The following is a 24,299-nucleotide window of genomic DNA, read 5'->3' as shown; positions in this document are numbered from 1 at the left end:
GAACATTGACTACATTCATATGGCGATAAGCTTTTTCAGTTTTTGTCCTTTACCAAAATTTAAAAATATAAAATGTGTCTCTCACACTTGCCCTTTTCTGGAAATAGGAGAAGTATATGTCAGTAACTCAGTGCAAGACTGCAAGTGGATTCATTACAAAAGGATATTGGAGAGATTAAGAAAAATCATCCTAACTTGGCAAAAAGATTATACTTACTTTCCTCTTTTATATCTATTGGGCCAGACTGAGATTTAGCCCATAAATTAAGATCCCAGATGAGCCCATTTAAATCTTTCCTCCGTCATAAACAAAGCAACTCATTAAACTGTTGTAACATTCACACGGACTCACGTGTCAAGTCGTTCGAAAACAACGTATCCCGCACGTGACATCGTCACCGGCCGTTTCCTTTTTTCACACCGCACGAGGAAGTTTCGGACTCTTCAAAACTCAAAAATCAAAAAAAAAACTTTCTCAAACCAATTTCTCTCTCCCTCTAACTTCGTCTCTTTCATTTCTCTCTCTCTACTGTGCAAAGTATGGCGGATTGGGGACCTGTAGTGGTCGCTGTGATACTGTTCGTGCTATTGACTCCGGGACTTCTCTTTCAGATTCCGGCGAGAGGTCGAATCGTCGAATTCGGGAATATGCAGACTAGCGGCGCGTCGATTCTCGTCCACACCATCATTTACTTCGGTCTCATCACCATCTTCACCATCGCCATTCGTCTCCACATCTATACCGGTTAATTGTACCGTACCGGATCGGTGGTTTTCCCGGTCGTCTGGTTTGTCGTTGTGTTCACTTTACCGGTTTGTTGTTTGGTTTTTTTTTTCTTTCTGGCTTTAATTTGTATAAATTCTATGTGTGGTGTGGTGGAAACAATTTGGATTATTATAATATGAATCTGAAGATGCATTAAGTATAATTATTCAAAATCTGCTCTATTTTGATTTAGGTTTTTGAGCCCGTGTTTGGCTTCCAGTTTAATCTGGTTCTGGGTTTGTGATTTTGTTTGATGCGTGGAGTTTGAATGTGATGGTGGCCAGTTTAGTTAGGTTTCATTGCTTGTTGATGTGAAAGAGGGAAATACTATTTCTTGCATGAGGCTGGTTATAATCCGGTTTAAGGAAACTATTCTTATACGTAGATACCTGGTTAAGCCTTACTTTGGTTATTGGTTTGCTACGAATGGTTCATTTCCATTTTGGTCTGGTTCGGCTTGTTGTACAAACGAATGTCTGAATTTGCTTGACATGGTTCAGAGTATGGACTTTGCTTCTTTGTCGCTATCTTACGCGTCGCTAGCCATTTTAGTTTTTTTCCTTTTTAATATCCTTCGATTTAATTTTCGTTCTACATGACATTTGATCATCAGTCATTATCTTCCATTAATAATCGCACTACCTTTTTTTCTTCTTTATACAACTAATTACCACCTTTCTTCTTTATACAACTAATTACCACCTTACTGTATCACTATCGAGTTTTAATTCTTGATACAAAAATTTTAATTGTTGTCTAGTCAGTGTCTCGTATGATTTACTTCAATTTTTTTTTTTGAAGTCGCAAACCACACTTTTTATTAATCGAATGAGAGAACAAATGCTTGACCAATAATATGGCATGTAACTTGTAAGTGTACGAAGTTGAAATATCAACTACTCACTAGATCTCTAAGACTCTTAGCCAATTTGGGACTATAGAATCGATCAAACAGGTAGACAACTATTCATAATTCTTTTCCAATTAATTCACTACACGATTATAAGCTTGGTAGTTGTATTTAATATTCGCTTGACCGAACCCTCTCACTTAAGCACCTCAATATTCCGAACCAAGCACAACACTGAGCCCCATGATTTTGGTGCCTCAACACAACCTCTTTAGCATCAGTCTCAGAGACAATTCTTGTAAATCCCAAATACTTGACGCATCATTGCCCATTTCAAGCTTTGCATTCAAACATGAAGAGAAGACAGTTGTCTACTTGTCTAGGTATTGCTCACAGGTATTGCTCGGGTGCCCTGCCATAGCACAGCTCTTATCTAGTGTCGTGCAAATGTTTATAAGAGTTTAAAGCAAACTAAAAAAATGAGGTTTTTTAACCAAAAAATATAATATAATTATAAAACCATATAGTTATATTTAAAAATAAAATCTTAATTTAAAAATAAAAATAGAGTTCGATCTGAGTTGCTGGCAAATGACGCAGTAAAACCCTTCTCGTACCAAATTTAAACTGATGACTAAAAAGATTTTTATTGAGTTTCATTGTGTTAACTCTGTGTTTCTCAGAAGAATGTAGCTGGTTTTTATATAAGGAGAGGATCCAGCTCTTTAGATCTAGGTTGAAGAAAAATGACCAAATTACCTTTATTCACATTTAAGGATTTTTTTTCTTCTTATATTGGATTTTAGGGATTTGGTCTTAAAAATTATTTTAAGATGTCACAAAGCCGATAACCTAAAATAAATTTAATCAATTTCTTAAATCTATTTCTCCAACGTAATCTTAATCAATTTCCTAAATTTATTCCTCTTTTTTTTTCCTGTTATATATATATATATAACACCTATACTAAAAAGAATAACACTTAGTTTTGAACTCAAAATCTTGGAAACCAATACTCACGCCAACTACTCTGATAAACCACCTATTGCGAAAATAAGGGTTCTAAAAACTTTATATATTTTGGGGGCTTGAGACAAAGCTTTTTTCCTTATATGGTAAGCACGGCTCTGCTCTTACCAACCTCTTTGAAACGATCTTAAACCATTCACCATTTGGTTTTCTTTTCATGCTCCATCATTATTACATTTCAGTACGAAGGTATAGGAGGGTTCCATACTTCCATTCTATTTGCCATTGGACTTTCTTCTCTTTGTTTATATACGAAAGAGGCCAATGGTAGTCAAATACTGTTGGGATATCAATCCAAGTCCCACATCGGAAGATTAGACAAAAAATGTCTAATATATAAGCAAGATGTCCAACAGATTAGTATAAGGCCTTTTGGGAAGGAACCCAAAAACAATCCGTGCGGGCTTTGCCACTTGGGCCCAAAGCGGACAATATCATACTAATAGGGAGTTGGACATGGGCTTTAAAAGCCCAACAAATACTATGAGAAGGAGCATTTTTTGTCAGGAAATTTATTATTCTATTACGATGTCTATGTGTAGCGAATGCACCAAGTCCGGAAAATCAACTCGTGAGTTTCTATTTCACCAAGTTCCGTCAAGACCGTTACAAAAGTCGGTCAGTTTCTTGGATGTAAACCATGTGTCGTATGTCACGTAGTATGATATATGTTTATACCTCCGTTTTTTTTCAAGCTGATCAAATTGTTACAAACTTACAATGTTGATATGTTTTTTTTTGTTATTTGTTATCAAAAAGTACTACTAATCACTAATCAGTTACGATTAGACTTACACTTATAGACTTATAATTGTTCATTTCGCGAATGCACCAAGTCAGGAAAATCTACTTATATAAGACTAATCAATCAATATTTTCTCTTTATATATTCAGAAGCTAAATGTTAAAAACAATAATAATCAAAAAGAATTTTATCACTTGAGCAGTAATCTACTTATCAAGCGGCTAGCATTGACCAGAAACTAAATGTCACAATACACCAAATTGATAACAAAATAACGATACTTAAAATAAAGTTAGTAAATTAATAAAAACATTATAGTTTTCCACTGGGGCTCTGTGAATGTAAAATTTGAACGAGACCCAAAACTTACCCTTTTCCTCTCGGCTGGTGTGAATTGAAAAAGCGCCTGAAGCTTTGTAAGAACAAATAGTTGAAGTACAGTAAGTAGATTCGTAAGATGTAACTGAAAACGATGGGGAGAGCCACTTCAGTTATGCGTTTCAAAAACACGCTTGACTAGCGCGTCGACGCCACGAGAACATAGAAAAACCTTGGAACTTCAAAAAGAATTGTTAAGCGGCCTATTCGTGCTTCAACTGGCCTCCCTGGTACGATTTGCTGTCTGTACTTTTGAGCTGTGCCTACACATATCTCAACTCTTAAAAATTTGAATTTTCATGTCTGTACTGATATTCGTTTGGCTAATTCATGCCTTGACTAATTCCCCGTTAGTCAACTCCGTTAAGCTGTTAACGGATGCTGACTCATCTGCCACGTAAGAATCCCCGTTGGAACGAAAATCAGAAAACGATGTCGTTTTAAATGAAACTGGGTTTCAAAATTTTTTTGCAATTTCAGGAATTCGAACCCTTGACCTTTTTGCGTTAGAACCGACTGCAGAACCAGTGGACCATGTGTGTTAATTAGTAAACCATCACGAGTTACCAAATATAAAGCTTCTTCACAATTGTCATTAAAAAAAACAAGTAATACGACGTCGTTTTATGAAGCGGGTATTTAAAAAGATGTGCAAGCTCTAGGACTCGAACCTATAACATGCTTGCGATTAAACCGGCTCCAGAACCAGTAGGATATGTAAGATAATCGATAAATCATTGCACACTTAATTAATATAAACTCTCACAATCCTTGAAAAAAAAAAGAATCGATCTTCTTCTTCCTTCCTCTTCGAAAGGTTCTTCCTTCGAATCAATCCCGATTTTGGACGACGACGGTGGCAGCTGTGGTTTAGCTTGGTGAAATTGGTGGGAGGTTGGAATAATTTGAGGCAAATTCCGAGCCTGGGGACTCAATTTCCCTAAAAAATGAGGTATTTTGAAAATCTAGGGTTTAGGTTTTCGATCTGATTTTCAGATTTTATATTGGTCTTCAATTTTTTAATCGTTTGGAATATTAAATTCGTGTCTTAAGCAATTGTATATTCATATTTCAGCGACAACTTGGATTGTGTGTTCATCATATATTATGGTGGAAAGTTTTTCCCCAATTTTGAATATAGACATCGACGAAGAAGAGGAAGAAGAAGATCGATTCTTCTTAAAACACATAAAAGTAAAACAACGTCGTTTTACTTGTTTTTTTAATGACGATTGTGAAGAAGCTTTATATTTATTAACTGGTGATGGTTTGTTGATTAGTACATATGGTCCGCTGGTTCTGAAGTCGATTTTACTGAATACAGGTCACGGGTTCAAATCCCTGAGAATGCAAATTTTTTTTAAACCCAATTTCATTTAAAACGACGTCGTTTTTTAATTTCGTTCCAACGGGGATTCCTACGTGGCAGATGAATCAGCATCCGTTAACAGCTTAACGGAGTTGACTAACAGAGAATTAGTCAATGCATGAATTAGCCAAACAAATGTCGGTACAGGCATGAAAATTCAAATTTTTAAGAGTTGAGGTATGTGTAGGCACAGCTCAAGAGTACATGCAGCAAATCGTACCAGGGAGGCCAGTTAAGGCACGAATAAGCCGCTTTCCCGTTAGTAGTCTCATTGTAAATTGTAGTAGAGTCACATTTGTACACATTCCAAGAGCATAAGGAATCCACACGAGATGAGTTATTTTGTTTAATACCAAAAGTAAACCGAAAATAGATGACCCGAAATTAGTTTGGTCCTGCCACTTTTTTTTTTTCTGTATTATCCCTATTCCTCATTACATTAACATAATTTGCTCTTGTAATTAAAAGTATATTAGCTCTGCACAAATATAACATGGATAATGATCCCATACCATAACACAAAATTTGGTGTATTTAAGTATTGTATGGTAGATAATGAAATTAGACATCGATAAACGACATAACAGACCAGATAATATTATCATCGTTTGCTAACTTTAATGTATATATATATATATATATATCTAATAACTACTTATGAAAACTATCGTTAATTTTATCACATGTTGAGAAAATAGATTCGTTTCAAATAATAATTTACCAACGGATAAGATTTATTCGTTAACACCATATTTTCATTTTATTCGAGTAAGATAAAAAAACAATACACTAAATCTTAAATCCTAATATTAATCCTTTTATTTAAACCATAAATCTTAAACCATAAACAGTAAAATCATAAATCATAACCCTAAACTCTACACCGTAAACATTAAAGTACTAAACTCTAATCACTTAAATCTAAAACCTAAACTTTAAATGGAAAATCCTAATACATTTAACATAAACCCAAACCCTATAACCTATCATTAACTTTACATAGTGTCGATAACTTATATTCGTTAATATAAAATTAATAAAATTAATATTAAATAAAATAATGATATGAAAAATTGATCTAATTAACGAGTATAGTTAATGATGTTATATGATTTTGTTATTATTAACTGTGTTATCCAACGATTTTGAAAAAAGAAAAGAATGAAACTGTGTTCTATGTAAGAGAAGAAAATATTTTTCAACTGACAACTTTTCAGATTTTAGTCTTATACGATGAGAAAGAAACTTAGTTGAGATGTTTGTAAACGTAAGGAGTCAATAAAATTTTTTTATGGTATAGTGATGTGTAAATAATGCTTTTGGAAGAAGTTAATTTCAATATTATTAATTGATATATAGTGATAAAACTATGTTTCAACAAAAAAATTATTACAACTAAACAGAGAGGAATAAGAAAGTTTTTTTTTTTTTTGTCGAAGAATAAGAAAGTTTTTTCACTAAAATATTCCACTTTTTCTTTTTGGGCAAAAAATATTCCACTTTTTCTTTTTGGGCAAAAAAATATTCCACTTTAGAAAGAAAATTTGACTGAAAAATCTACCAAAAAAAATATAATAAGAGGGGATTTATTCTCTCTCATCTCTTATTGACTATTTACTCTATCTCTATGTAAAAGATAAATAAGACATTTTAATTCAACCCTAAAGTAAGCAATTGAACAAAACAAGTGAGGAGAGAGGAGAGCTTCTTCATCTTCTTTTCCGGACACTGTACCGATCGCCGGCGTCTCCATCCTCATCCTCTTTTCCTGTAAGTTTTTTATTCTGCACTTTAGAAATGAGGACAAAACAGAGATTTAGGTTAAAGATCGACCTTGTTAAAAACCAAAAAAAAGGAATAGTTCATTCTCGTTTGAATTCGAACTCTCTTCCCAATTCCCTTCTACTTTAAGCATTTGAAACTATTTATTTCAAACTCATTTTCACAATTTCTGTAATAAATCTAACATGCAATTCAGATAACATCAAGAGTGAAAAGGAATAGTTTTTTTTTTTTGTAATGGAATCATATTTAGGGGAAAATGTAACGGAAGGGAGCTGCATTGTTGAATTACAAAAGCATAACAGAAATTATTTTCTTCTAATTTTTTGGAATTGTTGATAAATGTTTTCCATTTTTGTTTTGTTTTTTGTTTTTAAATTGTAAACTAAGCAAAGGAACAAGATGGGGAGCATGGTGATTTTGAGCTCAGACGAGGAAGATTCAGATATTAGTGAATCTGAAATGGAAGAGTATGAAGACAAAATCTACCTAAACCTTAAAGGTGGGAAACTGAAAGTGAAACTCTCTCCTCAAGCTTTTGTATGTCCTTACTGTCCGAACAAGAAGAAACCGAGTTTTCAATACAAAGATCTCCTTCAACATGCTTCTGGAGTTGGTAATAGCAACTCCGAGAAAAGAAGCGCAAAGGAGAAAGCAAGCCATCTTGCTCTTGTCAAATACCTCCAACAAGATCTTGCTGATTCAGCTGCAGAAGCAGAACCTTCATCGAAACGCAAGAAAACCGAGAATGCCATTCAAGATTGCGACCAGGACGAGAAGCTCGTGTATCCTTGGAAAGGTACAAACTTTTCTTTCACCTAATACAAACTATACAGCTACTTTACTAAACTTATAAAGATATGAGAATGTGAGTAATGTGGTGTGTTGGATATGTAGTCAAAGGTTAAAACTTTAACCTTAGATTGAAGTGATTGTGTGTATGTTGCTGAAACAGGTGTTGTGGTTAACATTCCAACTACAAAGGCACCAAATGGTCGACCTGCAGGTGAGAGCGGATCAAATCTGAGGGATGAGTACACTCTAAAAGGATTCAATCCGACTAGGGTTCGTACTTTATGGAGTCACTGGGGGTTTTCAGGAACAGCAATTGTTGAATTCAACAAAGACTGGAATGGACTTCACAATGGTCTCTTGTTCGACAAGGCTTATCGAGTAGATGGTCATGGGAAAAAGGACTGGTTGAAAAAAGAAGGTCCTAAATCAGGTCTTTACGCGTGGCTTGCTCGTGCTGATGATTACAACGGAAGTAATGTCATCGGAGAGAACCTGAGGAAGAAGAGTGACTTGAAAACTATAGCAGAGCTTATGGAAGAGGAAGCGAGCAAACAGCAGAAGCTTGTGCAGAACCTGACACAGATTGTAGAAGTGAAAAAGAAAGACATGAAGCAGATTGAGGAACTGTGTTTACTGAAGTCAAAGGAACTTAATGAGTTGATGGAAGAGAAGGAAAAGACTCTCCAAAAGCATAACCAAGAGCTGAATGCTATACAGGAGAGAGCGTTGGGCCACGTTAACAAGATCTTTGAGAATCATAAGAAGTTAACGATGCAGCTGGAGTTGGAGAAGCAGAAACTCGAAATCAAAGGCAATGAGTTGGCCAAGCGAGAAGCACACAATGAAATTGAGAGAAAGAAATTGGCTGAAGAACTTGAACAGGTATCCATTGATCTTCATTATTGAGGTGAGATAGTGCTTATCAGGGTTTAATTAAAGTCTGTTTTTTCTTCCTTTTTTCTTTCAGAATGCATCTAAGAATAGTGCTCTTGAACTAGCAACCATGGAACAACAAAAGGCGGACGAAGAAGTGAGAAAACTGGCAGAGTCTCAGAGGGTTAGTGTCTTGGTCTTGAAAAGATTGGCTTTTGTCTTATTTCCTTTGTAACAATTTGTGATGTTGAGAAAAGATTGTGTACCTATATCTCAGAGGGAAAAGGATGAGCTTCATAAGAGACTCATAAGACTAGAAAGAGAAAGAGATCAGAAACAAGCGATCGAGCTAGAGATGGAGCAGTTGAGAGGAGAGCTAAAAGTGAAGAAGCACATGGGTGAAGACGCTAAAATTGTGGAAGAAGTGGCAAATATCTATAAAGGCTTAGCTCAGAAGGAAGAAGAACTCGAAGAACTCCAAAATTTTTGCCAAAGACTTATCCTTAGAGAGCACAGAGCCAACGATGAGGTTGTAGAATCCCGTAAAGAATTGGTAAACGTACGTATCAAAAAGACTAGTTCTTTTCATTCATATCAAAAAGCTCTTATAACAATGAAACATAGAAAAGATGGGACTCTTCCTTCTAATTCTTGCTTAATTTGTCAGGTTATGAAAGAATGGAAAACAGATATCGGTGTCAAGAGAATGGGAGAGCTCGTGGCGAAACCATTCATGGATGCAATGCAGAAGAAGTATGGTCGTCAGCAAGATGTAGAGGACCGAGCAATTGAAGTTCTCCAGCTCTGGGAAGAGTATATCAGAGACAACGTGTGGCTTCCATTCAAGCGGATCAAGCTAGATAATCGAGAAACCGAAGTGGTAAAGACCTTAACTGACCTGGTTTGCTGTTTTTTTTTGGTTATGTTGAATCTCACCGTGAAAGATTAAAGCTTTTTTTGTGGGGTTTAGTTAGTGATAGATGAGAGTGACGAAAAGCTGAGGGAGCTCAAGGAAGATTTAGGCGATGGTCCTTATAACGCGGTAACGAAAGCTTTGCTGGAGATAGAGGAGTATAACGCAAGTGGAGGGTACATTCATTCAGAGCTGTGGAATATTAAAGAAGATAGAAAGGCTACACTTGAAGAAGGTGTCACTTGTTTGCTTGATCAATGGCAAAAGTCGAGACGCTCGCGCGGATTGGCTTAAGGTTTGTTTCTGATGATAAACAGAGCCAAAAAGACGTTGTTTATTCTGTTTTTCTTGCCAATATATTTCGCTCATAGAGGATTTGATGTTTTGCAGCTGCAGGAGAAGGGAACTCGGATTTGAATAAAAAAATCTGCCGATGCGGTTTGTAGTTGCAGAGAAAAATGTGTTTGGTTTGGTGAAACTTCTGTTTTTGGACAACTTATTAGAAACTTATTAGTGGATATCTTGTATCGTTTCGATATCTTGTATCGTTTCGATGTTCATTGTAGTCTTTAATATCTTTGGACAACTGAGTAATAAATAAAATGTATCATATTATTGTAATATTGTTCACATGCAAAACTTTAGCATGTAAATTAGGACCCTGAATTTATAAATTATGGCGATGATGTTCTATTAAGGCTATTCTTGAGGCGTAACTAAACAATCTAGTGAAAATGAATACAAAAATATGTCGGAATCTCCTATTCTTATCGTCGTCCTCTTTTGAAAGTCATGCAAACACAAGAATCCTCTGAATTTTTTTTTATTTGAATTGTATAGCTCTATTTGATCAATTTTGTAGCAGGAGATTGATGTGTCTCTACAAGAAAAGCCAAGTGAAAACACAGTTACAGCATTATCTATACAGTTTGAAGACAATAGAACTAATACTAAGGGTACATTTTTTAACGGAAAAAAAAAAACTAGATGATATATTTCCTTTATCAAACAAGTCTTTATGTTTAGCCTTTGGTTTGACCATACTCTTGAGAAACAAGTATAGAAGCGATTCAATTACTAAGTGCTGTCAAAAGTCAAAACAAGCAAAAACAAAAAAAAACAAAACAGTTAAGGTGTAAGTGCTACACTGCGTTTGGTAATCAAAGATCAACTTTAATTACCCTGCTTAAGTCCATAATTCTACCTCGTAGCTGATTAGGCACATAATATTTGAGCTCATATTTTCTCTAGCCCGTGAAGGCCCAATACTACTCTGCGTACGGCTCATTTTTTCAGATTTCGAAGAATCTATCTCCCGACGGCCCCTCTCTGTCTCCTCCTCCGGAAAGCTTTCTCTCTCTCCAGAAATCGTTGAAGAATCCTGATTACATAGCAATGGCGACATCGTTAGCTCGAATCTATAGAAGAGGAGTCACCTCAGCTGTGTCTTCGAATCTGATTCGGCGTTACTTCGCAGCGGAAGCGGTAGCGGTGGCGACGACGGCGGAAGTTCCTAAGCCGAAATCGGAGGTGACGCCGTCGCCGGATCGGGTGAAATGGGACTACAGAGGCCAAAGACAGATCATTCCTCTGGGTCAGTGGCTACCGAAGGTCGCAGTCGACGCCTACGTGGCACCTAACGTTGTGTTGGCCGGTCAGGTCACCGTCTGGGACGGTTCGTCCGTGTGGAACGGTGCCGTTTTGAGGGGAGATCTCAACAAGATCACCCTTGGATTCTGCTCAAATGTCCAGGAACGGTGTGTTGTTCACGCCGCGTGGTCCTCCCCAACAGGTTCTTGTTCTCGTCTATTTCGGAATTTGAGTTAGCTGTGTGATTCCATTTTTGAATTAGATGTTTAGTTTCTGGCTATCCAATTTCTGTAGCTACTGCTTGCTAGCGAATTAGAATTAGTGATATTGGAATTTAGGGTTCCTTTTTCATCGTCTATCTAGATATCGACAGATAAAGGCTCACATTTTAGGGGAATAGCTTTTTTACTTTTCTCTTAAGTAGTGATGTATAAGTAAGAATATTGGTTTTGCAATAGTGTGTGTTGAGTGGAAGTATTTTTAGATCAAGAACCCTGAATGTTCCCGAGCATTTTGCGGTTAAACAAGAATGCATAGAAATGCGTTCTTCTTGAGGTGATTAATAGTGATACAGTATACAAGAAACTCACTGAAGGCTTGTGGTGTTGAATAGAATATTAGGGTGGATAGCAGCACAAAAGACCATCTTGTGTAGTAGTAGAAGTTGCTTAGGTGCTCAGGACTAGTTCTGGAACAATGCCATACTAAATACTTTTACAAAGATGATTCTCCACGGAATTTTGATATCCTACATTGTAATCAGAACCTGGATACTAGGTTGCATCAAGCTTTATGACTGTAGCTTCTTGGTCTTGCCAAGGTTTGATTCCTTGTCAAAGTTTTAAGTATCGGGTTTGATTAGGCTCTAGTTTAACACTTAAGTACTCCGAGTGATTGAAGTGTACAACTAGTACTTAATTACTTGAGTCAACATCTTTTCTGGTTCAATAGCTCTGTATTTATAAAACAGTCTTCATGCTTTTTTGATGAGCATCTCTTAGAGCTGGTTTTGAATTTTGATATGATGGAGAAAAAAATCTGATCTTAGAAGGTACTTTCTTCTACTTTGAAAATTTTCAGGATTACCAGCAGATACATTGATCGACAGGTACGTGACAGTAGGTGCATACAGTCTTTTAAGATCATGCACTATCGAACCCGAATGCATCATCGGGCAACACTCGATACTAATGGAAGGTTCACTGGTCGAGACCCGGTCAATCCTGGAAGCTGGTTCTGTTTTGCCACCTGGCAGAAGGATCCCATCTGGTGAACTCTGGGGAGGCAATCCAGCAAGGTTTATTCGAACACTCACCAATGAAGAAACCTTAGAGATCCCGAAACTCGCTGTTGCCATTAACCACCTTAGTGGAGATTACTTCTCTGAGTTCTTACCTTACTCTACTGTGTATCTAGAGGTTGAGAAGTTCAAGAAGTCCCTTGGGATTGCCGTCTAGAAAGCTTTCCTTTTCCAGGTTTCTGGCTACTTCCCTCATTTTAGAAAGCTTCCTTTTTGCATTCGGTTTCGAGTCTGATCTGAATAAGTAGCTGCGGAACAACAACAAAAATGCAAAGCTGTGTTTCGAATGTTGTCTTCTCTGTTTGTTTTTGTTAAATTCATATCCTTGTGTTCAGACTTTCTATATAATATGATAATGGTGAAAACTGAAACCTTATTTTTGTTTCTTCTCACAATAGGAGAAAGTTACTGATTTAGCGTTATTATTGTGAGGGTAGCTCAAGATTTGCTGAGATATAAATAAAAAGTAATTTCGTAATCTTATAGATAAAAAATGAATATTTTTTCGCGGTTGAGACAAAACTTTTAACTTTTCTGAGGTACTTCAATTCGTTCACGTACGTTTAGATAGTTTATTCAGAAACATTCCAATTCTTAGTCGATGTTTAGTCTCGAGTTTTCAATAACAACATCAGAGAATTAACTAATCACTTACTAGATATAATAAACTTTTTGTTTTCTTGTGTTGTTGAAGCCAAAATGCTAATCATTCAAAGATTACAGAGACTAAAAGAGAGACACATCTAAGAATACCAAATGATTCCATAATCCTCGAAAGCACAAAAGCTCTCTCTACTTATCATCTCCCTTAATAAACCCTGAGAATCTCTGCATGGCTTCAAGAGCCTTGTCACAATCAGGTTTCATCAAATGAAAAACATGATCTTCTCCTTCACTCTCCACCAACTCCACTCTTCCTTTCCAACCACTCTTCTCAAGCTTCGCCGCGTAACCCAAACCTTGCCTCACCAACGCGTCTTTCTCAGCCACCATAACCAAAACCTTCCCACAACCCAACCCAGACAAATCCACCGACTCTGATTTCACCACGTTGATCCACGGATCATCCGCACCGTCTTTGTTGTTCGGACTAGCCATCATCCAAAAAGCTTCGATCTTTGACCTCATCGTCGCATCCCTCGTCTCCTTGTCGTCGATCGGTGTTCTCGACCAGAAATAAGGATGAACCAAGATGATCCCGGAGATCCCCGAATCACCACCGTCTAAATCCGAACAGAGTTTCTCCTTCGCAGCTCTCGTCGCCATGTGGTGTGCGATGTTCGCGCCGGCGCTGTCTCCAGCGAGAAACACCTTCCCGAAATCGGCGTGTTTGTTTAACCAATCCTCCGAGCCAGATCCGGCGATGTGAGAGAATACCCATTTGAGAGCCGTCCACGAATCATCGTAAGAGATCGGAATCGGATGCTCCGGTGCACGCCGGTAATCAACCGAGACGGCGACGCAATCGGAGGCGGAGGTTGCCGCCGTGAGGAAGGTGTGGTAAGTCGGGGAGAAAGCTGTTTCGATGACGAATCCTCCGCCGTGGAAGTAGACGAGGAGAGGGAGTTTCTCGCCGGACTCTGCGGCGGCTTTCTCCGGGAGGTAAATGCGGACGGAGAGGTTGTCGTCGGGAGAATAAACGACGTCTTTGGAAACGACGCCGTTTTCTGGGTCTGAAGAAGGTGGGACGGTGGTTTCGCCCATGAGACGCTCGATGCGGCCACTCTTGTAGATTTTAAACACCGGAGAGACGTCGACGGCGATCTCGGAATCCATTGGTTTGGGGTTGATTTTGGGATGATAAGATTTGTGAGACTTGATGGTGTGTGAATGTGTGTCAGTGTGTGTACACGTTTGGGATTATATTGAGAAATTGTGTCTGTAAACTCTATTGGAAAGTTTGGTTTGGTTGAGTTGAGCCACGTGATATGTGTTATTATTGGCCATTCAAATTCAAAGTAGACGTTAACTTGTTGACTAGTTTAGTTGAGACATAGTTTATTCTACGGTGCACCTTTATTTTTGGTGCTTTTTGAGTTTTTTCTTTGTTGTACTTTTGTTTAGTTTTATCTAGATTTGGACGGTCGGTTTGGTTCGGGATTCTCCAATTGCCGGTTTTATCAGGTTTTCAGGGAAAACAAACGTAAGTGGTACGTAACTAAAAGTTTTATTTCGGTTCAGTTTAGAACCGGTTCAACTGTAAAACAAAAATAATAAATGATTAGTTTAAACAAGTTTGGATTCATCAATAACTTTGAGCTAGTCATTGTTATTCATCGCCAGACAAGTCAACGTAGATGTTAATTTGTTGACTAGTTATAAGACTTAAGAGGTAAGATATTCTAGGGTGATCCTTCTTTCCTTCCTTTAAATTTTTGTTTAGTGATCTATTTTAGTTTTGGAAATTAGGTTTGGAAATTTTCTTGTGTCGGTCAATTATTTATATTGGTTTTTGAAACAAAATCCAAATAAAAAAATCTAAACGTCATGGCTTATGAAGTTTTAAGGTGACATGCATCATTAGGGTATGTGTATGAATACATGATGATCCCAAACTTCTTGAGGCAGATCCTCAACGTTGATGTGGTTCTGAATAAAATAAAGGGACAAGCAAGGGAGACAAAAAAAATTGTGTGAGGAATTTATATACAAACTCACTGTTTCCTCTTAGAGTATATTCAACGCAGATGCTTAAAATAGATTTTTTTGGGTTTTTTCTTTTTAAAAAAATGTAAATAATTAGTTAAATAAAGTATCGACACTTGTTTAAGCATTTTAAGATGAAATGCTTAAAAACAGGTGTCAAAAAATTAGAAGACCATAAGTGTGAAACTAAAATATGTTTTCTCTCTCACGACCAAAACATTTTCTCTTTCTCCAGAACCAAATATTTTTTTTTCTCTCTTAGCTTTAGATTTATTATTAAATATTTTTTAAGCACTCCAATTTAAGATTTAGCATTGAACATGCTCTCAGTTCCAATATTATCTTGTTTTTGTTGTTTTTCTTTTCAAAACAGAATACTCTGTTTTGATATAGTGCATAGCTCGTTTAGAAAGAAGGAGAACAAAGAGTTTGAACAAACTTGTTTTTCATTTTTGCCAAAAGTGTTCTCGATTACAATGCAAAACATTAGACTTATACAAGAAATAAGAGGCAACAACTTTTCTCTAGCTTACACCTTTTCCACAAAATACTCGACATAGTCAAAAGGCTAGATATAGCTTTATCTTTCTCCATACTTTCAACTGTTCCACCAACTCCTTAACTGGATTTCTTCTAGTTTGGTTTGAAACCAAAATGGCATTGTTCAACACTCCCACTTGCCATTTTGTGAATCAAACCGAGCTTGTTACGAAATCTCTCAAAGCTTAGTCCACTCAAAGCTTTTGTAAACACATCAGCTAGTTGTTCCTCTCCTTTGCAGAATCTCAACTGAATTTCCCCATTCCTCTCATAATCTCTAACGACATGGTACTTGATTTGAATGTGTTTAGTTCTTCTGTGCTGAACTTGATTCTTCCCAATAGCTATAGCCGATTGACTGTCACAGTAAATAGGTACTCCCTCTTGAGAGTTTATCCGCAAATCTTCAAGTAATCTCCTTAACCATGTTGCTTGGTTTGATGATGCACATAACGCCATATACTCTGCTTCTGCTGTTGATTGTGCAATGGTATCCTGCTTGCTAGTTTGCCAAGTAAATACTGCAGATCCAATACTGAAGCAATATCCTGTGGTTGATTTCAAATCCTCTCGGCATCCTCCCCAATCACTGTCAGAGTAACCAACAAGACTTGCTTCTTTCGCTCTAGTAAACCATAGACCCATGTCAATAGTTCCCTTGATGTATCTCAGAACTCGCTTTGCATCCTTGAGATGAGATGTTGTTGGTTCCTTCAAGTACCTAGACAAGTAAGAGGCAGCAAACATCAAATCCGGTCTTGTAGCAGTTAAGTATAACAGACCTCCCACTAGACTTCTGTAAACCTTGCCATCAATAGATTCTTCTTGTTCTTCCTGATGTTTGCGTTGAGGTATCAATGGCGTAGTCATGATTTTACAGTCCTCCATGTTGAATTTCTTCAACAACTTCTTGGCATAACATTCTTGTGAAAGAAATATCCCATTCTGTTTTTGCACAATCTCCATTCCAAGAAAGTAATTCAGTAGACCCAAGTCTGACATTTCAAACTCATCCTTCATAGTATTCTTGAACTCATTTACCATGCCTTCATCATCTCCTGTGACAATGAGATCATCAACATATATACATACGACCAAAAGCTTTCCATTGCTTTCTTTTGTGTATTAAGCATGATCATTGTCACTTCGCTTGACCTTTTCTCTTTGGAAGAACTCGTCTATTCTGCTGTACCAAGCTCTAGGAGCTTGTTTAAGTCCATAAAGAGCTTTGTGCAGCAAGAGGACATGATCTTCCTTTCCTTTCATTTCAAACCCGAGTGGCTATTCAGCATAAATCTCTTCTTCTAGCCTCCCATTTAGAAATGCCGATTTGAAATCGAGTTGGAAAAGTTTCCAACCCTTTTGAGCTGCAACTGCTATGAGCAATCTGATAGTTTCATGTCTTGAAACCGGAGCAAATGTTTCCAAATAATCAACACCATATTGCTGAGTAAAACCCCTTGCAACTAATCTTGCCTTATGTCTCACCACATTTCCTTTTGCATCTGTTTTCAATCTGTAAATCCACTTCACTCCAACTACGTTTTTGTCTGATGGTCTTTTAACCAATTCCCATGTTTCATTCTTCTCTATCATTTTGATTTCTTCATTCATTGCCTCACTCCATTCGCTGTGTTTGACTGCTTCTTCAAATATGGCTGGTTCCTCTAAGCCATTGTAACATCCTTCCATTACAGCCGAGTATTCTAAGTCTGCATACGGAGCCGTAAGCAGAATGTCTGCGAGTGATCTTGTTCTCTTATTAACACGACTAGAACTTCCTCCTGAGCTTGTTTCATTTGAACTTTGAAATGTAGGTCCTTCATCAGCAAATTCATCATGGTTTGGCTCGACATCTTCAGTTCTTTGGTCTTTTTCTCCTTCCTCATTCTCAATAGATATCTTGTAATCCTTTACAGCTTCCTTCCTGGTCCAATCCCACTGACTTTCTTCATCAAATATGACATCTCTTGAGATGTCTATTTTGTTTTCATCCAAGAGATAAACTCTGTATCCTTTAGTTTGTGAACTATATCCAACAAATATAGCTCTTCTTGACTTGTCATCCCATTTTCTTCTCTTCTCATCAGGGATGTGAACATAGCACAAGCAACCAAACACCTTCATATGTCCAACTGATGGTCTTGTACCGTTCCATGCTTCAAGAGGAGCTGTATTCTTGAGAGCTCTAGTCGGCGTTCTGTTTTGTACATAGGCTGCATTATAAACAGCTTCTGCCCAAAATTTCAATGGAAGACCTTTGGCTTTAACCATTGCTCTAGCCATCTCCACCAAGCTCCTGTTTCTTCTTTCTGAAACCCCATTTTGTTGTGGAGAGTAAGCCGCTGTTAGTTGTCTTTCAATGCCACAATCCTCCAAGAACTTGGTGAATTCTCCTGATAGATATTCTGATCCTCTATCTGTTCTGAGCCGTTTAATCTTAGAGTTTGCTTGATTCTCAACAAGATTCTTGAACCTCTTAAACGTTTTGAAGACCTCTGACTTTGCTTTAAGAAAATGTACCCATACCATTCGAGTAGCATCATCAATAAAGATAAGTATATACCTGCTTCCGCTGAACGAAGTGTTTTGCATTGGTCCACACAAGTCACTGTGGATAAGTTCCAGCTTATCATTGGCTCTTGACTCAGACTCTCTTGGGAATGAGTCACGACTGTGTTTTCTGATGATACAGCTTTCACATCCTTCTTGAGTTATGTTGAACTTTGGTAAGCCTGTGACTAACCCTTTTGATTGCATAACCTTCAAGTTGTTGTAGCCGGTGTGACCGAGTCTTCTATGCCATAGTTCTGCACTTTTATCTTTGGCCACCATTGCAGTTTCTTCATTTGCATTCCATTTGATGTGGAAGCTCTTGTTTACCATTGGCACTTTCCCTATTTCTCTCCCGATTTTGTCATGAATGATGCAGTATTTTTCTTGAAAGGTGACTTTGTATCCATTTGTAATCATTTTCGGTACACTTAGCAAATTCTTACCAAGTTTAGGAACAAGGAAGACTTCTCTTATGATCCTTTTCCCTTTCTTAGTCATTACTTCAATGTCTCCTTTTCCTTCTGAGATTAGCACAGCTCTATTTCCAACCTTTATGGGAACCTTTATGTTTGTGTTAAGTCTCACAAACATTTCTTTGTTTGGCGTCATGTGATTAGTGCATCCACTATCAATGAGCCAAGCATTTCCTTTGCTTGATTCTTCATCTCCTTGTTCTGCGGTGAACATGTGATTCTTCTCTTCTTCATCATGTTCAACATTCGCTTGAGTTGTTCTTTTGCCGAGTTTGATATCTTCTTTCACCATCTTGTTCTTGTTGTTTCTTTGAACCATCTTGATTTTCTTTGTTGCTGAGTCTTCTACAGCCATCATCTTGTTCTGTGAGTCTCCATGAATCATCATGAACTCTGATACCATGTTGTTTTTCTTCTCAAAACAGAATACTCTGTTTTGATATAGTGCATAGCTCGTTTAGAAAGAAGGAGAACAAAGAGTTTGAACAAACTTGTTTTTCATTTTTGCCAAAAGTGTTCTCGATTACAATGCAAAACATTAGACTTATACAAGAAATAAGAGGCAACAACTTTTCTCCAGCTTACACCTTTTCCACAAAATACTCGACATAGTCAAAAGGCTAGATATAGCTTTATCTTTCTCCATACTTTCAACTGTTCCACCAACTCCTTCTTAACTGGATTTCTTCTAGTTTGGTTTGAAACCAAAATGGCATTGTTCAACAGTTTTGAACATAGTTTATGTTTTTTGAGTAATATATCTATGACTATTTGTGTTATGTTACAATCATATCACTTGTTGCTCTCGTCATGTGCAAATATACATTGAAATAAAAAGTTATAATGTTCACGTTTCTGCTTATCGTGTGCCAATATATTGTTGTTTGAAAATGGATTCACATATAATCCATACCTGCAACCTGCCCATTTGGAACAACTTAAGCTCCTCTCACTTGAAAGTTTGCGCTTTTTAGAGTTTGAGGCTGGTTGGCTTTATGAAAAAGTGTAGCCAAAGTTTCAGAGATTTGTTGAGAAATTTGAGGCAAGTCAAAAACGTAGCTTGATCCCTAGAACATTGACATCACCAAAGAATTAGAAATAATAAAAAAAAAGATTACAAAATACTAGAATGGACTCCAGAAAGCAAATAAAAAATATTAAAAATAGTCGCATTTTTTTTAGGGCATCGATCCCTTGGCTTTCAAAGTTCATTAATTATCCACCTCAACATTTTGATTGCATGTCACGCTGTTATGACCTTTGCTGATGACAATTCCCACAAGTAACAACTCTTCTATATCCTATTAACTTTACTTTTTTGATGTAAACGGTGCTTTAATCACTTTAATCATAACATATATTTATTCTTTAGACAACCATGTATCACTTTATCGGATTGTGAAAATACTAAACATTTTATGGCATATCTCACCAATCATTGGGACGATGAAATATTTGTACGTTTCTTATCATTCACCCGTTCTAAAAATTGCCCCAAAAATTCAAAACTTAAATTTAAACTTTTTTCGTTGAAGAGGCCCAAAAAATTTGGCCCTAAAGACCTCAATTTATATTGGGTCCGTCGTCATAATTTGAAATTATTGTGAAATGATATCCTAATCGATGTCCTATTCAAGAAAAAATAGTTTTTTTAGGAAGGTTTGAACATCAATGGTTTTAAATCTTCATTTCTCTGGTTTGCATATGTCTCTTCTTTTCGTTTTTGTAATTTTGGGACTCCAGCTTTGAACTCTGCAACTTATCTTTTTATATTCGTAGATAGTCCATGACTTGTGATACACTCTGAATTATCTAAAGTCTATCTTTCTGGCACATTTTCATCCCAAATTTCAGGAAATTTCATTTACACTTTTTATTTTTAATTTTCTCGATATTATCCGGATTTAAGTGTCATCTATCTATGACTTTGTGAGAGATTAGTTAATGTATTGCTTTCAAAATTCAAAAGGGTTTTCTTTGGGACCCTTGTTTTAACTACTACCTCCTCCCTTTCTACGTGCCTTCTCATCATCAGCATGATGTAAATTAAAAGTCATGATTGTATAGACATTGATTTGATTATCTCATCGTTTGGGTAAATAAACGTGTATAATGGCAGTCCATGGTCATCATTAATCATCATCATCATCATCATCATCATCATCATAGACAACAGCATGTTTGTGTTATGTCACCAAGAATAAAAGTCCACATGAAAAAACTTATTATAATCCAATCATCAGACTTAGACATATCAACCATTCCAATTTATTATTTTTCTACCCCTTAGTGTGTATATATATAGAGTTGCTATATGTAAGAGTCCCTTCACTACACAAACATCAACATATATACGTTTCCATTATCTTCTTCGCCTTCTTCTGCATATTAGTACGGTTTGTGAATCAAATCAACTCACTTTCAAACTGCAGGTACCATTTCTAAAGTAGCGGTATTGGTACGGTTGAATCGGATCAAATCACTCTATCTTTCAATTGAGTCAAATGATTTGATTGAGCCGTGCCAATATCTCTATTACAGAAAAATCACATATTTTATGTGAATTTTTTCTTCTATATCACATCATGCTTTTATCAACCCTGACCTAATGTTAACTTGTTTCCGAAGAACAAGACCGAGAAAGTTGTGTATCTTTTGTTGATTGAAAGGTGGAGATTTGTTTTTTTTTTTTAAAAAAAAAATATTGGAGAACTTGCTGCTCCGTTGTGCAGTCTTTGAAAAAGGAAAATGAAACAAGTGCCTTAGTGTCACTTTCACTCGTCCACCACGTGATCTCGGAGTCCTCTTGAAGATAATATAGAGCCTTCATATTTGTTGTGGTGGCCTTTGGAACTTGGTATATTGGACCTTGCGTTCCTTTATCTTAAAGAGTTTAAACCGGGCTAAGCTTTGGAAGAGTCCAACTCTTGTACTAGTTAATATCAAGAATTCACTATATATCGTTCTAGAGTATGAAAACTATCTCTTGGAAATCACATAATCGACATGATTATGCTTGTAATTTAAATTTAATTCGTAACAAGAGCTCGTAATCAAGCATGTAAAACCAATTTGAAAATAATAAAAATTAGCCTTAGGTTTCTATATTCGAAAATATGAAATCAAGCATGTAAAACCTCTTTGATATAATCAAACGCCATAAGCTGAATTCGAAAAGTACTAATGAAGACAAAATCTAGAGAACACAAAATTAAGCGGCATTTGGGACGAGACCACATAACATGGTCTGGTTTCAAGTGTTATGAACAGGTTTCACTACAAAAAATTCGCTGAATAACGTCATTCAGTTAACGTTATTTTGTAAACCGACTTTAACATTCTTAAAAAGATGGATTTTAACATTTGTTTGTTAACCGACTTTAACATTTTAGTGATCTAACGTCGATTGGATCTATTAAACAAAAGCTCATTAGCTAACATTTCAATTGGATCAAAACAAATGTCTTTCTTTTTTATGTTTTTTCATTCCCAGTTCTTTCCGAGTTCGATTACGAAACAAAAATTGGGAATCCATCTCCACAGCTTCAAATCCTTTTTCATTCATCGATTTCAGCTTTAAATCCTTACAATTCTCATCGATTTTGTCTTTCAAATTGTTTGAAATCAATCTTCAAAAGGCACACATGCGGGCAGATCTAACACCGAGTTTCAGAAGCTCTCTTCTGTGATAGCTCGACAGTAAAGGTTCGTTCTGTAGAAATTTGCTGCGTTTGATGATGATGATCACATCGATTGATTCTAATAGTTTAATTTTTCTTGTCATCGTAGTTTCATACAAATCTGTGTTCGTGGGAAGGGATAAGCTACTCATCGGTGATCTTCAACCAGGTAGGTTTTGTATCTTTACTTGAATCAATCTGTCAATTGAATTTCGTTTTGATTAGATTGAGTTCTGATTAGATTGCCTTTTGATTAGATTATATTTTGATATCAGAAAAATTTGATGCTTCTCATTTGAATGTCATTCCTTGGACGTTTTAGCTAACTAGTCAGAGATAAACTCTTTTTTTTTTTTTATGATGAACTATCGTAGTTTGAATCTGTAAGAACTGTAAGAGATTGGTGTGTTGAATTTTCATGATGAACTAACTCACTTTTCAAAGATAAACATTTTCAGTCCAAGAGCTATTTCATTACTTCTTTGCTTCACCTAAATTTGATGGTACTCATTTAAATCTCTTCTGATGCCATTCCTTGGACGTGTTAGCTCAATAATTGATCATTTGTTTTCCTTATTAGTAGACTGAATTTAGAATGGACAAGTCTTGGATATCTAAACATCGTTTATCTCAATACTACATAAGTGGAGTCAAAGATTTTTTGGATTTTGCCTTTGGTAATATACCCATGAGGGGACTTTGTTGTTATGCGATTGCTTTTGGCACTTTTACATTGAGTTTCCATGATTCATTGATCTCTTGATTTTCCCACGATCTGATACTGTTGCAATCGTTATTTCAATAAGAAGCCTTTTGTTTTAACAAGGCATTGGTTTGGTCGGCTGATGGTGTTGTTTTATGAATATTACGAGTAGGTGCTTCACATGGACAGAAATGATTACTATGGTGGGGAAACAACATCGCTTAATCTCAATCAGGTTCTTCTATCTGATTTTCTGTAAATGCTTTGTAGTACAGTTCATCATCAATAACTTTTCTTTTGGTTTTTTTTTTTGCTGTTTCCAGCTTTGGAAGAATCTCAAGGGAGAAGAGAAGGCTCCTGAGCATTAACGTGCTAGCAGGGATTACAATGTGCTGGACCAGTTTATGATGGGTAATGGAAAGCTTGTCCGTGTCCTTATCCACACTGATGTTAACTAAGTATTTGTCCTTTAAAGCTGTTGATGGAAGCTATTTTTTCGTTAAAGTAAAGGTACAAGCTTCTCATTGATGTATAGGTTTCACTGATTCCTTTGGAGGCCCTGAAACTGGTATGTTATTCATCCATAGCTTCTGGTTCCTTCTTGCAAGTTTGTTTGTTTCATTGATGATGTGAGGAGATTGTTTATAAATGCCTCAGCTAGGATTTGAATATGATTGTCTCAAGTTTGTTAGATTTGTTCCTTCTTGCAAGTTTATTTGTTTCATTCTCGATATGAGCAGATTGTCCCGATGCCTTAGTTAGGATTTGAATCTGATTCATTGTTGTCTTTTCAAATAAATATTGTTACAGTCTATTTGGTGATGTTATGTAATCGTTGCCTTATTTAATTTCAGGCTAATTAAAGCATCATCTGGAGAAGAAGTGTACAACAAAAATCATGAAGACAGTACAGATTATACAATACTGTATAACAAAATTGTATCTTTCATATTATAATTTTAGTGACATTGTATTTGGAGCTGATATATATTCTATGTAAAATCATATTCGTGTGATTAATTGGAATTTTTATTTGAGTGTATAATCTATTATATATATATATATAAAAATAAAAATAATTAGCATAAAATAATAAAAAATAACAAATACGTCGGTTGTAAAGCAAACCAAAACCGTTGCTAAAATTACTAAAAAACTGACGTTAATTGTTTGACGTTAAACATAACGTCGTTTGTTCAAGTGAAGTTAACAAATTTAACGTCGTTGATTGTTAAGACGGTTTAAAAACCGACGATAATACATTAGCTTCAGTTTATAAGTGACGTTAAATAGAAATATAACCGACGTTAT

At 36.3% G+C, this 24,299-nt stretch overlaps 4 protein-coding genes and 1 long non-coding RNA gene across 7 annotated transcripts; 4 read left to right on the top strand and 1 right to left on the bottom strand.

Annotated features, from left to right (window-relative positions):
- Positions 1 to 440: 440 nt before the first annotated feature.
- LOC18021545 lies at positions 441 to 929 on the top strand. The gene has a single exon (XM_006404168.2). The coding sequence runs from the start codon at positions 541 to 543 to the stop codon at positions 748 to 750; it is 210 nt and encodes a 69-aa protein (XP_006404231.1). The 5' UTR covers positions 441 to 540; the 3' UTR covers positions 751 to 929.
- A 5,847-nt stretch (positions 930 to 6,776) lies between these two features.
- On the top strand, positions 6,777 to 10,123 carry LOC18021544 (protein INVOLVED IN DE NOVO 2). 3 transcript variants are annotated; one of them, XM_006404166.2, is made up of 8 exons: positions 6,777 to 6,907; positions 7,310 to 7,718; positions 7,875 to 8,596; positions 8,682 to 8,771; positions 8,865 to 9,146; positions 9,255 to 9,467; positions 9,558 to 9,795; positions 9,891 to 10,123. In XM_006404166.2, exons 2-7 carry the CDS (start codon positions 7,322 to 7,324, stop codon positions 9,792 to 9,794), a joined length of 1,941 nt encoding a protein of 646 aa, XP_006404229.1. In that variant the 5' UTR covers positions 6,777 to 6,907; positions 7,310 to 7,321; the 3' UTR covers position 9,795; positions 9,891 to 10,123. The 3 variants fall into 3 exon arrangements, with proteins under 3 accessions (XP_006404229.1, XP_024013648.1, XP_006404228.1); XM_024157880.1 differs by having other exon boundaries at positions 9,872 to 10,123; XM_006404165.2 differs by having other exon boundaries at positions 6,786 to 6,907; positions 7,315 to 7,718.
- Positions 10,124 to 10,753: 630 nt separating this feature from the next.
- On the top strand, positions 10,754 to 12,761 carry LOC18021543 (gamma carbonic anhydrase-like 2, mitochondrial). Its single transcript, XM_006404164.2, has 2 exons — positions 10,754 to 11,292; positions 12,171 to 12,761. Exons 1-2 carry the CDS (start codon positions 10,896 to 10,898, stop codon positions 12,545 to 12,547), a joined length of 774 nt encoding a protein of 257 aa, XP_006404227.1. The 5' UTR covers positions 10,754 to 10,895; the 3' UTR covers positions 12,548 to 12,761.
- Positions 12,762 to 13,027: 266 nt separating this feature from the next.
- On the bottom strand, positions 13,028 to 14,272 carry LOC18021542 (probable carboxylesterase 12). Its single transcript, XM_006404163.2, has one exon. It carries the CDS (start codon positions 14,164 to 14,166, stop codon positions 13,183 to 13,185), a length of 984 nt encoding a protein of 327 aa, XP_006404226.1. The 5' UTR covers positions 14,167 to 14,272; the 3' UTR covers positions 13,028 to 13,182.
- Positions 14,273 to 22,053: 7,781 nt separating this feature from the next.
- LOC112087877 lies at positions 22,054 to 24,010 on the top strand. The gene is made up of 6 exons (XR_002900288.1): positions 22,054 to 22,310; positions 22,395 to 22,454; positions 23,161 to 23,223; positions 23,312 to 23,399; positions 23,499 to 23,556; positions 23,843 to 24,010. It is a non-coding gene; the product is annotated as an uncharacterized LOC112087877 (long non-coding RNA).
- The last annotated feature ends 289 nt before the right edge of the window (positions 24,011 to 24,299 follow it).

This window comes from Eutrema salsugineum, unplaced genomic scaffold (assembly GCF_000478725.1).
Source record: "Eutrema salsugineum unplaced genomic scaffold, Eutsalg1_0 scaffold_16, whole genome shotgun sequence".
NCBI lineage: Eukaryota > Viridiplantae > Streptophyta > Magnoliopsida > Brassicales > Brassicaceae > Eutrema > Eutrema salsugineum.
This window is presented reverse-complemented; position numbering and strand designations above follow the sequence as displayed.